Raw genomic sequence first — 14,599 nt, forward strand, 5'->3', positions numbered from 1 at the left:
GTGGGCAAACTTTTAGGCTCAGGGGCCAGTATCAAATAGATGGAGAGTGTATGAACTGGTATTATTAAGTTTAAAAGCCACTACCTAAAAGTAAAGCACAACATTAAAAATATATCCAATTGTAGTGGGAACAGTGTTCTTGGTCTCCCCTTTTTGCCAGTGTACAATATTGTACCAATAATTGACAGTTCAGATTAGAAAGTCCAATAAGCTGTATATGGCCCACAGGCTGTAGTTTGCCCATGCCTGAAAATGAGCATGCAAAGCCACAGTGGAACAAAGTAGAAACTGCAGAGGACTCTACTGATGATGTCAGTGACATCAATGGGGTATCTTGATGGAATATATTCCAGAATATTAATTAGGTGAAAACCATGAGGTACATCACCAAGTGCAGAGGGACCAATTGGCAAACCTGGTTTCTATAACCACTGGAAACACTTTACATTGAATTAGAGCCCCAGTGCAAACGTTGGGAGTCCATAACTGCTGTTGCTTTTAAGGGAGAAATGCTGGGACCACTGTATGAGTAGGTGCAGAAAGGAGGTACAGCCAATTATCCATTGGGAAAAAGTCAATGTCTAGAAAATTGCTCCAATTCAAGCCAGGGCCAGTGTATCCCCCACAGCCGTATATTGTTCCGATATGATGTATTTTAAATATAACCCACTGAAAGATGTAAAGACGTCTATTGTTAGGAGTAAGAGTCCCTTTCCCTCTCCAATTAGGTTGTTCTGTCAACTAGGCCTGAGGGTACCAACTTCAAAGCCTCTTTTCTCTCTGTGACGTTAGCATTTATCATATTCCATATGTATGCACAGTGGGTAACTTCATGTTAACATTAAGGTCTAGTATGTCTGCTCTGGTAATTGGGGTCTGTATTAAAGCCAGCAGTTTCAAAGTTTCAGAGATATTGCATACATGCATGCAAGTGTTGAACCTAGGGTGTCAGTCGGCTGACCAGTCTAAGGAGGCCAAAACATGGAGGAAGAAAGACAGTCGAGCTGCCCCTCGCATCCCATGGCCTGCAGAAAAGTTATGCAGCTCACTTGGCCCAAACGATCCATGGCAAATAGGATCTTAAAGCTATGAAAGAATCATTAGCTCATTCCCAAACAGGTAATCTATGCCCCATTCACTGCCCGATCAAAGCTGGCATTCCAGCATCTCGGCCTAGAGATCAAATGGGCATTTGTTGGCTAGTTTTAGGGTTTCCTGGGAAAGTGGCTAGAGCTCAGAATGAACATGTACCCACCTGTTGCCATGTCCACCCACTTTTCCCTGTATGCATCTTTTTATTTACTAATATCTATTATTTAATAATATTTACTAATATGTAATAGCCTAATAGCCAGTTTACCATACTGTCTGGTTGATCTTATTTAGTCATTTAAAAAAATGGTAACATGTTTATATATATATATATATATATATATATATATATAGTTGTTTAGCTTCAGGATAGTCAGTGTAAAATCCTCTTTTATATTATCCTGTTTTGCTTGTACAATGTAATGTGTTCTGACATTTTCTGCATAATTTTGTAAATTGTAAAAGAGTTCTGCTTCCCAGAAGAGAAATCCACTTATCTGTCTATTTGTTTTTCAGTCAAGCTCCAATTTCAAGGCTTCTATGAGAAAAATTGATGATAATAAAGGCACAAGTGCAGAAGGTGAGACCCCTAACTATATATTTTGTTTTGTTGTGTCGGCAATCGCTACATTTTTTGAATCATTATATTTTCAGTTTTTTTGACACAGAAATGTTTTATTTTTTTTTAATGTTTTTTAATGTTTTATAACTACAGCACAAAGTTTCAACCCTCTTATAGAATTTCTCATAAATATTATAGCACAGCATGGATCTATTTTAATTACCATTTATAAACTGACTTTACTACAACCCTTCAGAGCAAAGTATTTAAAGTGGAACTAAACTCAAAAAATTAAGAATTTTTTTATGCTATGGGGAACCCTTAGAAACATTAATTGTTCCTAAGCCGTTCCTTAAAAATGTACTTTTTTGTGTATTTGACAGTTCCTTTTCACATCTGTGCCTACAGCCTCATAATTGTATGTATGGAGTGTGAACTGTAAGGAGATGTATTTTTTAGTGATTGTCACTACTGTGTAACCTACTGTTCTTGGTGGAGAGTCTGACATCTGGAATCAAAACTTTGGCCCTGATTTATTAAAGCTTTTTAATAAAAGATCCTTTCCAACGACAATTATTGAATGTGTGTACAAGAGTGGGAAGCGAAGGGGAAGGCTAAATCCTTATCTGCACCTTTTTGCCAGATTTTAAATCATGACAATCCTAACCAAACACCCTTGTAGAAGACCAACCAGTCAGTACTCTAAATCTACAACTACATAAAACCCAAATTATTTATCCTCTAGAAAGATCCAGCATCTGTGTCCTAATCCCTAATATTAACCTAAAAAGAAACTGTTCTGGCTGGAGTTATTGCAATATTATATAAAAATGACATCCTGACAAAAACAATCATAGTACTAATGCAGGTTGTCCTATGTTTGTTCAAAATGCTTTCATGCTGGTGTATAAAAAACAAAAATGTGTGTGCGATAATTGAGATTTTAAAATAAAAGCACTGTATGTAGACATCATGCTGCCCTTGAAACAGCTAAGCAATGATTCCCATTTTATACAAGTGCCTCCCCGTGTGTTTTGTGTTATTTTAGTAAAATAACTACTGCCAGAAAGCCCTGTGGGAGACACATAAAGCCTGCGTTATGTGAATAACCAGTTTGTATTTTTTTTTTTTATTTAATGAGTCTTCCCTTAAGATGCCAAACTCCCTCTTACCCCTATGGTTTCTTGCTGAATTTAGCCACAATTGTCCACAGGTGGAAAGAAACCAAGAAAAAGTTAACATGCATATTTTGGCCTTACTTTATTTAATTATGCTGTCTGGGGGTCATGGGGATAAAAGACAAGTCTAAAGGAGTGTTTCAAACATACCTAGTGAATTTTAAAAAGCAGAAACTATTTACAGTTTATCTATCAATGACCCAGAAATAGTATGCCAAAAACTGTGAAGTTTTACCTGGAAATACAGGGTCACAGTGCTACTGGATGAGCAGGTAGAGGTTCCATTGGTGACTGGTGAAATGTGTTGCTTTGAAAGGAGCTTGCAAAACAGGTTAAGGTAGGACAAAAAGTACTACCATAAGCTGGGTCAGGTAGTCAGACAATCATACAAAAATTCAACATATTATATATTACCTATAATCAGAAAAAAAAGAACTGGAGGTGACTCTCTGATAAGAAGTTGTGATGTATGTACCTGCCTCCTGCACTCCTGCAGTGTCTACTCAAATGACAGCAAAACAGCAGAAGGTGGAAACAGGTTGAAATAAAATGGGGCATCCACAAGATAGGACAAAGTCAGATTTTAGGTTGAGATCAGATCCCTGCTTATCTATTGTTGTATAGTCCAGTTTGTGTGTATACTCTATACTTCATAAATAATGTGACAACTTCAATTGAAGGCAACAATAGAAGAAATAAACTTTGGCTGATGCTAACTGGGACATGTGCTAACAAATAGCAAATTACTTTCAGGAAATCCATTCCAGGTTTGCTGGATCAGCCAGCTTCACTGATGAAAGTGTATCTTCTCCAGCCTTGCAGAGCTTTAATAAATCTGGCCCAGTGTAAGAACAAAATAGATAAAAATAAAGGGGTTAAACATCCTGAGAAACCTGCATTTTACAAGAGGTTGGTATTGGAGATGTACTGACATAAGAAACATTATCATGGAAAATGACATGGCATGGCTACCAATTGTGTGCAAAGATTTAAAGCTTAGGTGTAATTTACTGTCCTATCACCTGTCTCTATTGCCATAAAATAAACTTACCTTCTTGATTGCAGAAGTTTATTCTGCTGGCATAGCTTCGGAGATGTGCTATATATAGCAGATGTTTAAATACATTATGGCCTATTCAATAATTTAGTGCAAGGAGTGCAACCACCTATAGCAACCAATTAATTTTATTTTGCTCTAGTCAGATTACTAAACTGTGAATTCTCAAATGTCTCTAAGGGCTTCTACACATCATAATTTTTTTAAACCATATTACATAACCTGGTGTGCCTTGTCTGTGTAAAACTATAAAACATGTTTTTTGAAGTTGCACCAGAACTCTGGAAAGCAGCAAGCTGGCGATTGACATGCTTGGTGAACATGGATTGAACAACTTAAATTTGACTGGTACTTTTTTGTTCCAAACATGTATGCTTGGATTACATAAGTGTAAATCTTCATAGCTATGGAAGGCAAAAGTAAAGATCAAGATATAGTTTCTTAACTATATCACTTCTGTTAGCAAAGGTATGTAATAATTGTCAAATGTTCCTCGTTAGTCAAGCTAGGGAAAGGAGGTAACTCTTTTCTGCTACATTTCCCACTTGCACATCTTCAACATGTAACAATCAGGTGACGCAGACACATATGTTTGTGCACAAAACTGTCCAGAAAGATTTCAATTAATGGTTAGATTTTTGTCTGACATCAGCCTCTGACAGCATTTGCTCCTCTGACAACACACATCTGAGGGGCTCTGCTACCTGGTATCCAAAAGAATCAGCATTAAGTCTACCTGAACTATGTACAGTAGGTATATAGCAAAATTGGATCAACTCTCTCTCTAGATACTACTGAAACAAATATTTATATTGATTCCTGTTGAAGTAAATCAGGTACCTGATAATAGTGCAGGGTGAATTGATGAATATATATATATAAACACAGCTCTTTTTGATGTTAATAAAAAGAAAGTAACAATCTTTTAAAATACCAAAATGTCAAATTCCAGAAGACTTTTGAATATTTTTTGCCCAACTTGTTTTGGCGGACATAACAGAGATAATGAACCATGTGTATGGATAGGAATCTTACATTGTACCTTACATAAAGGACACAACAAATTGTTATTTTATGCCCTGTCCATTTGTTGTGCAGATATGGAACAAAGGCATGATGTCAGCTCTCAGGAGTCCCAATCTGGAGAACAGAGGAGAGATACTGAGACTAAGAAAGATGAGTACAAATGGAGGTTAGCACAGCTCCTGGGCTCTGAGCAGGCAGAAAACCAGGGGTACCAAAGTGATGCCAACTCTGCAGAGAGTGTATGCACAGAGGACTTTGCAGTAAAGTTCAAGCAAGGAATGGTGGAACCAATTGCATGTGGTGGGGACCAGGAAGATGAACAGGAAACCAATAGAGGACATTTGGAAGGTGACTCTGAAAATGTGTCTCTATCCCTTCCATTATGTGAAAGCGCCGGGGACAATTTCACTCTGAATACAGCAAGGAGGGAAGATATCTTGCAGCAGTTCAAAGAGGAGTTAGAAGATGACTTGCAAGCTGCTCTTACACTTAGTGTGGAGGATACAGTTACGCTTGAGCTTAGAAGCAGGAGAGACAGCATAGAGTCCCTGGGGGAACAGATCTCAAGGCTTAGCCAAGTCCCTACTTCTGAGCCTTCCAGCATCCACAGCTTGGAGAAGAGGGGTTCTGTTGTCAGCCATTCCTCTGTAAATAGTGACTTTTTGGCTGCCAGAGAAGATCAAGAGATTGATTGCAGGTTGGATAAATATTCAAAGCAACATGGTTGTGTTCCTAATTTGTCTTTGTATGATACACCTTCCTTTTTTCCTAAAGATAGTATGACCTCGGAAACATATAATGATCACAATGAACACATAAAGACAGATATTTTTAAGGACATCAATTGTACACAAGACTTGTCCTCTCAAACTTTGGATGGGGTTTGGACCATAAGATCTGAAGACAGCAAAAAATCCTCTGCAGAAGAAGGTCAAAGGACAAAGCAAGAAGGTCATCTACATACAGATAGCAACATTGCTTACCCAAGTTATAGGATGAACACAAATGAATCACTGGAAAAACTAATACCTAGTGAAAAGTCTTCTTACAATAGAATGGATGGTTTACAAAACAAAGAAGAGAGCAAACCATCACACTCCCAGCTAGATACAAGTGGTGCATTTAGTTTAAGTAAGTCTTGGAATTATCATCAAAGCTTGTGAATGTGAAAAGGGGGGTTTAGCTACACATAGTGAGTAACTAAAAAGTTTAACTTCGTGTTTTTGAAAACTATATCTATTTATAAATCATTAAATTTGACATTTACTGAAACATTCCCTGTTGAATAATCTTCCAGGTCCATGCATTTCAATAGCAGTAAATGATTCATGGAGAAATTCCCTGTTGGAGAATCTTCTAGGTCAATGCATTTCAATGGCAGTGCACAATTCTTCCCTGGTGGAGAATCTTCAAGATCCATGTGTTGCAGTGGCAGTAAATGATTCTCCACCAGGGAATTTTTCAATGAATGTCGGATTAACTGCTTTATAAATAGACCCATCGGTGTTACAATGAAGATATTAGTCACTGAACAATTATAGGTGTTCTCTGGAAATGTTTCATTTTTTTGATCAAGTCTGATTTCCTAGTGCATAAAAAAGCATTAAGTAATGCTTTCACTAGAAACCTTATTTGTGTCCTACTTGCAGGAGATATCTTTTCCTTTTCGAAGAGACAAACGAGTGCTCACTAAGTGATATAGGCACATGTAGTTTGTTCTGACACTTAGCACACTTAGGTTTACTAGCATTGTAAACTCCTTATTACTTATACTGGACACAGTCTTACCATAGAATCTTGTAAAATATTTGGAATTTTAAAATATACTAAAGTGGTTGATGATTAATGCCTCTGCTTTAAAAATTACATGATTGTGTGATTATATGTTTGAATATAGTATCTCTGTGGTCATTTTTATAAAATAGTATTTATCATTAAAATAATAAAATTTATTCCTGGGCTTTATAGATGAGGTAAGGGTTATGGTTGGATTGACAGTGAAGTTTAAGAGTTTAGGTTTATATTTAGGGTGAAGTTTAGGGGTCTTGGTTTATGTTTAGGGTAAAGTTTCAGGGATTGAAATAGTCACATTTCTGGCTCAGTTTCCAAACAGTTTTAGTCTTATTTTAGTTAAAAATGGTGCTTTTGATATTCCCAAAAACAAGGATAGAATGTTTATGTAACCAGACAATGATGGATTTTCACCTAGATAAGGTTCATACACAGAGAAAAGGGATATGGTTTGTATCTGATACATTCTGGGTGTGATGGTGTCCCCCCATATCCCTGCAATGTGTGTGCCCGTACCCCTCTCATATTTACCATGTTTTTAACAAAAATGTAAAAAATCATCATTTTTTTTTACTAGCAATTAGGGATAAACAAAGCAAGTTTGAATAATTTATTGTCTGTTGTTATGCTAAAGTCTTTTCTTCTTTTCTTTCTGTAATAACAAAAAAATGAGAACAAATTCTCTCTTACAGAGGAACTAAACTCAAAAATGTCCAAAACCAAAAAAAAATACACTTACCTTCAATTCTGCAACACAGTCGATTGGTCCAGAGGTCTCTTCCATCGAGTCCCGCTTCGTGCCGGTATCCGTCTTCGGGCCGGCACTCCAGGTGTTGCACTTAAAAAAAAAACCAAACATACAGAATTTTTACTTAACATAAAAGGGTTGTCTACTCTTTTATTTAAAGTGAACATTGTGAGTTTAGGTATGCTTTAGGTAGCAAAATTTTAATTCCCCGAAGTTATCATTTGAAAAGGAGGATTTTCTCTCACCTATTGCTCTGATGACAACTCGAAGGTCTCTGTTTATAAAACAGGGAATGAGACATTTTCCCAAACATTCACTCATGGGAATCTTCCAGGTCCATGTGTTTCAATGGCAGTAATTGATTCCCACCAGTGAATATTGGATTCCCTGTTTGTAAAAAGAGCACAGAAGGTTCAATTTCCTCTTACAAAAATGTTCAATTTCCCCTTACTAAAATGACCAATTTTCTATCACTTTCTGTCTAAGTGACAGTGATCGAAAACGTAAACCCTGCATGGACAAAAACAGGGTCTAAAAACCAAAAAACATATTTACCTTTACATATAGATTTTATGCGCATTGTAAATTACACTGTAAAGCTTTCTAAAATGTTTTCTCAGGTGTAAATGAAGATGTCACTGATCAGACCAATGTAGACTCTACCCTGAATGAAAACCATGCAAATTCTGCAGTATACAAACATGTGGCTGGTATGTGTGTACATGTTTCAGTTTTAATATATTTGTTGTTTTAAATTGCTGCATATTCATTTACACAACCTAAATATTAGCTGTATACTCCAAATAAAACTGAAAAAAGATTTAAGGTGGAACTGAGCTAAATTATTTAATATTTTCTTTGGTATAGAGAAAATTTTAAAATGTTGTTCCTAAGCTTTACCTTATAACTACAGTTTTCAACCTGAAAATGAGCAGTTTACTTCCTGGTATGTCCTGGTATGGGCACGTACCTAGGCACTCCAGTGCACAGATGTGCGTTGTAATTTCCCAGGCACTGCCCCTGATGACTACGAGTCTCTGGGGATTTGGAGTGAGGTTTGGTGACTCCTATATGAGGGATCAAAAGCCATGTCAATTCCACTGTGGCCACTTCTATACGGACATACAGTGTAGAACAAAGAATTGTATGCCAGTAATATGGAAATATCGGCTGCAGGGAGGTCACATGGAGAACTGTTATCTAAGCCTTTACCTTCTGACCCTCTGCCTGCCTTTTGTTTGAAACTGCTGCCAGTGTTCAGTAACACCTTTGATGTCTACAGGGAGTGTAGCATAAAGATCAGGTAGGCCTAAAATATTAAAGCTCTCCAAGGCTGGAGAGGAAACACTTTCAGTCAGTGAAGCTGGGTGATCCAGCAAACCTGGAATGGATGTTGTCCAAGATTGAAAACATTTGCTAACAAATAGTAAATGACTCCAGGTTTGCTGGATCACCCAGCTTCACTGGTGAAAGTGTATCCTCTCCAGCCTTGGAGAGGTTTAATAAGTCAGGCCCATTATTTCAGTTTTCCCCTGGGATTTACTGTAGCCTAGTTCCTTTGATGTAAAAACCTCTACTTGTCATGTAGGAGAATATTGTAAAAATACATACACTATAGGGTTCCAGTTCTACCACATTTCAAAAATGCTTTGGAAGAAAGAGAGGAAGTTGTACAGCACAGAATTTGGGAAGTACCCCCCTTTCCTCACTGATCAATGTAGAAGCGTACAAGGTCTGGCTGCACAAGATCTCTGAATACTGTGTTTTGGACAGCCTTAGCAGATCACTGATTTGTTAAAAACATTGCTTGGGTTTTGTCCTATAATAAAAGGTTTCCCTATTAAAACTTAAAATGCAGTTTATGTCATACTGTGGGAATACTGTGTAGGAATGTTATTGTGGCCCACTGTTTGAAGAAACAGTAAATGTAAATGCTGAACTGTATCACACAGTCACATATACTTTTGAAGTTGGTAAATGGTAGTGAAGTTTGCTTATTCATGTCATTCCTTTGAAAAACAATGCTATTTTGTTTTTCCCTAGGGATCCCTTTGAGGAATTTTGATGCAGTCACAGTTGACAGTGATTTAGATTCGGTGACAACCGAGAGGGTGCGGGATCACATTCGTAAAGCCCTGAGCAGCAGCAAAAGAGGTGACAGACTATAAACATTTACTGGGCTCATTTCAAGTGGAATTTAAAAGGCATCGGGACTATTCAAAAAAATAAAATAATACTCTGAATGCAAGGTGTTATAAACTCAGCTAAAACCCTAAATCATACATTGCTCTGGACTGTTTGAGTATCTGATATAATTAAAGCTGAATTCCAGGCAAAAAGTTTAATACACAGCTGATATACTTGCCAAAGGATATAAAGTTTTGTCCATCCAGCCTCACACAATTTTAAACACTGGTAGACTGTTTTATTGTTAATCTGTTAGAAAATTATATTGTGCTGAATACTGTAGCAAGCCATATAAACCTTTTCTGAAGAGCTTTTATTTTTATTTGGGAGTCATTTAAGTATTTATTATTGTTACTGATTCATACAGTGCCGTCTTTTTTTCTGTTCTACTGTAAAAAGTAAGGCACATAAAGTATAATACAGGTGAGACAGATATATCAAATATTTCTAAGGAAAAAGTAAATGTAACTGTAAATGTAGACTTCAGGATTTGAACTAGGATCAAAAATGTGCTGTTTAAGCAATTTATATTTTGTTAGGTTGAACAAAAAAACTCATCCACAACTTTGTCCCTCAGATCCTGGCCACAGCAATAGAAGAAGTCATCGTGGAAAAGATGGTTGTGGAAGGTAGGATTCTGATCATTTTTGAAATTCTAGAAATTCTGACTGACTGACATTACTTGCTATATGGACATGTAATCAAACATTAGTCTAATAAATAAAAAAGGGACAATTTATGTTTGATCCATGTATTCACTGAACATATATCAGGAATTCCTGTTCTTTTTATTGAACTCTGCTCCCCATCTTTCTGACCATTGATAATGTAAAGAGTTTTTCCCACTATTGGTGATCAGAACAGTTGGGACGCAGCATTGATCAGGCAAGAAATAGAAGACGATCAATGGGTTAATAGCAGTAATCAGGTAAACGATCTATATCTGGGAGATATGCTCTGCAAATCTAAGAAAGCAAAAAGCTTTATAATCGTCAGTTTGACACTAATTGCAGGTTCTCCTCTGTTTGAGGTCTGAATAGGAGATGTCTTTACTCCAACCACCAACAAAAATTATATGTATTTGGTCCCTAGTGAATAGGGAATATCTTTACTCAGGGCCAACAGCCACTAAAATATATCCTATTTTGTATTGGGCCCCGCAATGATTGAGGTGTGAATAGGGAGTACCTCCTCTCAAGGCCATTAGCTACTAGTATAGATTCTGCTTACTGATCTAGGTGACAAAAGTGCCCAAGCCCAGTGCTTCTCTGTTGAGGACTTCCTCCCACTCCTGTGAATGCCTAAGTGACCTGTCACCTAGCAAAAGTGCTGCCATTGTGGGGAGAAAGGGATGCGAGTTACAGAATTCCCACCCCAAAGTTTTTAATTATTTCTTTTTGTGTAGCTAGGTAGCAAATGGAAGGTAAGTATGTGCAGCTAGTAGAGTGGCAGTTAAGTAAACATGTTGCTTTCTCTACATAGACAAAGCAAAAGTTCATAAGAATTGTTTCCATATATGTGGGTAAATAGAGGGGCATACATAACTTCTATTATAACTAGACATGTTTGTTGGGAAAAGTGTTAGTAAAATAAAGACAAATATGTGTAGAAGATATACTCCCTAAAACTTTATATTGCTTCAGAGGCAATTAATAATTTAGATGTATTTCCCCTTCAACTCATTGTATTTTTTCAGGTATACTGGGTCTAGCAAGGTGTCCACAGATGATGAAGATGAAACAGACCTTGATCGGACTTTCAACTCTAGAGAATGGAGGAGTGAAAGCCCAAAACGATGGAGCTCAAGTCAGCTTAGGTCAACCGATTCGTCCAGGGATCGCAATGCAAAGTGCCCTCCTAGTGATTTCTTGGTAAAACAGATAAAACATCCCTATTACCTTGTAGTATCTCTATTGCTGTGCATGTGTAGCTTTTTTTTATAATGACCAGAAAATATTTTCATTAATGCACATTTTTTCCTTAAATGCAAGTTGATATGGTAAAGAAATATGAGGTCCACATATCAATCTCTATATGAGGGCAAATGCCAGAGCCACCATGAACGTCAATCTCATTCTGAGGTCTGTACATGAATACAATGAGTAAATCCACAATGGGGCACATATTTATATGGACGGTCTGCGTCTGATATGTGTTTCTTATTAATGTAGGAAACACTTTTATTGCTTAAAAAAAATTAACATAAATTAACAATAACTGTTGCCCACCTCTGCTGTAAAGCTACTACTAGTTCTATATCCTGAATAAATCATACAATTTTAGTTAGCATATATTCATTCATAAAAAGTGCCATTGCAATACCTCCTCTACCAAATTGCATGTGACCATTCAGAAGTCTGTAGATCATACATAATCAAATTTGCTTTGATGAATGCAATTTTAATGCCACATTGGCATAAAGCAGAAAGACATCCTAGTATTGACAGCAATGCCCAATAACATATGTTCCAATGACAACTGTCACTGGTGGCTTGTCCTTACATTTTAAGTTTTCTGATAATGTGCCCTTGTTCAATCTGATTTAAACACCTAAATATATTATATACTAGCACAGTACTGAGATTTACTGGGTGCATTTAGTGATGTCTATACTTATTATTTTTTATAAGTATATGCTCCCTGTAATGTGTCTATAATCATTTCTGTGGTCTCCTAGAATTTGTCTGTAATTTCTTACAATTATTGTCATGATAATTATTGTAGTAATGGCATGTTCATAATCCATAAAAAGTATGCAGAATATTTGAGGGTGAGACAAGCTTTATATTTTTGTAAATGGAGACCTCTTGCTTCACTGGCTAGAGAAATTATCAATATTGCAAGTCTTTTGTGAATTAAATTGGTTCTTCGGTTAAATACACATGAAAACCATGACCGAAGAGATACATAACCCACTGGCTGTTTGGTACGGCTGTATTACTCCTAATAATTCATTTGGCTCAGTCTTTCGAATAGTGGTACTACTTTATGTTTTGTACTTTGCTTATGTTACATGTCTTAGTACGCAGAAGTGCTAAAGCAGATTACTCCAGACCTACCGACTTCTTCTGAACAAATGAAAATTCTATTCAATAACAATCAAGGAGGCCTAAAGTGGTCCAGTGCATTAACACTTTTACATCTATATCCTTAAAAATTACTGTCCACTCCTTTACACGCCGATGAACTACAGGAGTAGGCTTCTGTCCTTGGCATTGCAGTTTCTCCATATTTCTGTCTTCACACTGTCCTTGCAAATCCCGAGATTTTTCTTCTTTTGCACCTACATCACAAGCTCATAGGGAAATGCCAGGGGGAATACAGGCATAGGCAGAAATGTACCTAATTTTGCCCTAGTGCCTTGTGGGCTGCAAATTTAGGTCTACCAGTCTGCATGTTGGACAGCAGTCCATCAGTTTACATGTACTAGTGAGTATCACTGAGTATGTAAATATTGCATTTCTTGTTCTAAACAACAGAGCTGGATCATGCACCAGCATGTGTATGCAGAAGCCTTGGTTTTGGTGGATGCCCAGGGGGCCCAGCTATAAGCTTGTGAAGTAAACCTGTAAAAAGGCAAAATGGATTAGAGCTTTTCTTTTGCCTATCACATCACAGGGGAAAATGTATTGTTGGTAGATTGTGTCTAATAAAGATACTTGCCCGTATAGACAATTCAGATAGGGAGGCTTCCTTTGTTAATATTGTAATCCTTATTATTGTCAATTAAAAAAATGGGTGCTAAAGCTGCTATTTTGCCTAGGACCCTATTCTGTCCTAATCTATTTTCAACTCTGTATCCAACAAGCGTTCTGATTAACTTTGGCATACTTCTTATGCAGTGGTATAAATGTGAGAATCTGATTAGTGGTGAGGTGATAAGTGCTGTTTTACAAGCACTTTAGTCACAAGACTTAATATAGCCAGCTTTAAAAAAATGAAACAGATTCCATCAGTGGAGCTGGGTGATCCAACAAACCTGGAATGGATTCCTTCAAAGCCATTTGCTATTTTCTAGCAAGTGTTTTCAATCCTATACCAGATTCATTCCAGGTGTGCTGGATCTCCTAGCTTCACTGATGAAAGTGTATCCTCTCCAGCCTTGGAGGGCCATTGTTTCTGAGCAGTCATAGTCAGCTAAATGTCAGTTTATACCATGGGATTTCCTACATACAAGAATACAGTGAGAATTTACTAAATAAACAATCATGATATTATCATAAAATGCTGTGGTTGTTGCTTTTATTTTTCAGTGTTCCCCTGAGCAGGTGCAGAACAGGAGAATCACAGAGAAACTTTTAGCAGAGAGGGAAATCCTGGAGGGAACTGTTGCCAAACTTCGTCGGGTAAGAAAAAATGGCTAGTAGAAAGTGGGAAGTCACATATGTAAATCTAATATCTTCTAATTCTTTTATTCATATTCAGTTGGCTGCATTCTGCATATTAGGATTATATGACATAAAATGTATTAATATAATAATTCATTGCTATAGATCTGCTAACTTCCGTGTTCTGGATATAACTCAGCTAAAAAAAAAAGTACAGATATGTCTTGAATGAGTGATTTTTCTAGTTCTCTAAAGCCTACATAACTTCACAGATTTGTATCTACATCTTTTTTTTGCCGCTATCCACAGGAAGTAACATTTGAAGAGGAGAGACTAGCCCAGCGGAAGGCTCAGTACCGGGAGGCTGACCAGCATTTTAATGATGTCCTGCAACAGAAAAAGGTTCTCTGTCAAAGCACATTTATAAAATATAATACATGTCATAAAAAATATTTCTATAGTAAAATATTGTAAATAGCTAAACAGTGGTCATTAATGTCATTCAAAATTCTTTATTCTAAAGCTGTTCATAGTAATAAATGTTATGTCAGTATCTTATCATTAATTAATATATAAGTATATATAATTATGTTATTATGTTATGCTTATGTACATTATGTTATGCTTATT

At 36.7% G+C, this 14,599-nt stretch overlaps 1 protein-coding gene across 1 annotated transcript in view; it reads left to right on the top strand.

The window, feature by feature from the left end:
* The window catches only part of LOC140333953 (uncharacterized), a gene marked incomplete in the record, with an annotated part of 37,782 nt that overhangs the window by 2,175 nt on the left and 21,008 nt on the right, over window positions 1-14,599 (top strand). The window contains 7 exon segments of the mRNA XM_072415993.1: window positions 1,609-1,672; window positions 8,075-8,164; window positions 9,498-9,608; window positions 10,219-10,270; window positions 11,338-11,512; window positions 13,895-13,987; window positions 14,279-14,371. Coding sequence (XP_072272094.1) covers window positions 1,609-1,672; window positions 8,075-8,164; window positions 9,498-9,608; window positions 10,219-10,270; window positions 11,338-11,512; window positions 13,895-13,987; window positions 14,279-14,371 — 678 coding nt within the window.

The sequence above is a fragment of the Pyxicephalus adspersus genome, chromosome 6, assembly GCF_032062135.1.
Source record: "Pyxicephalus adspersus chromosome 6, UCB_Pads_2.0, whole genome shotgun sequence".
Classification (NCBI taxonomy): domain Eukaryota; kingdom Metazoa; phylum Chordata; class Amphibia; order Anura; family Pyxicephalidae; genus Pyxicephalus; species Pyxicephalus adspersus.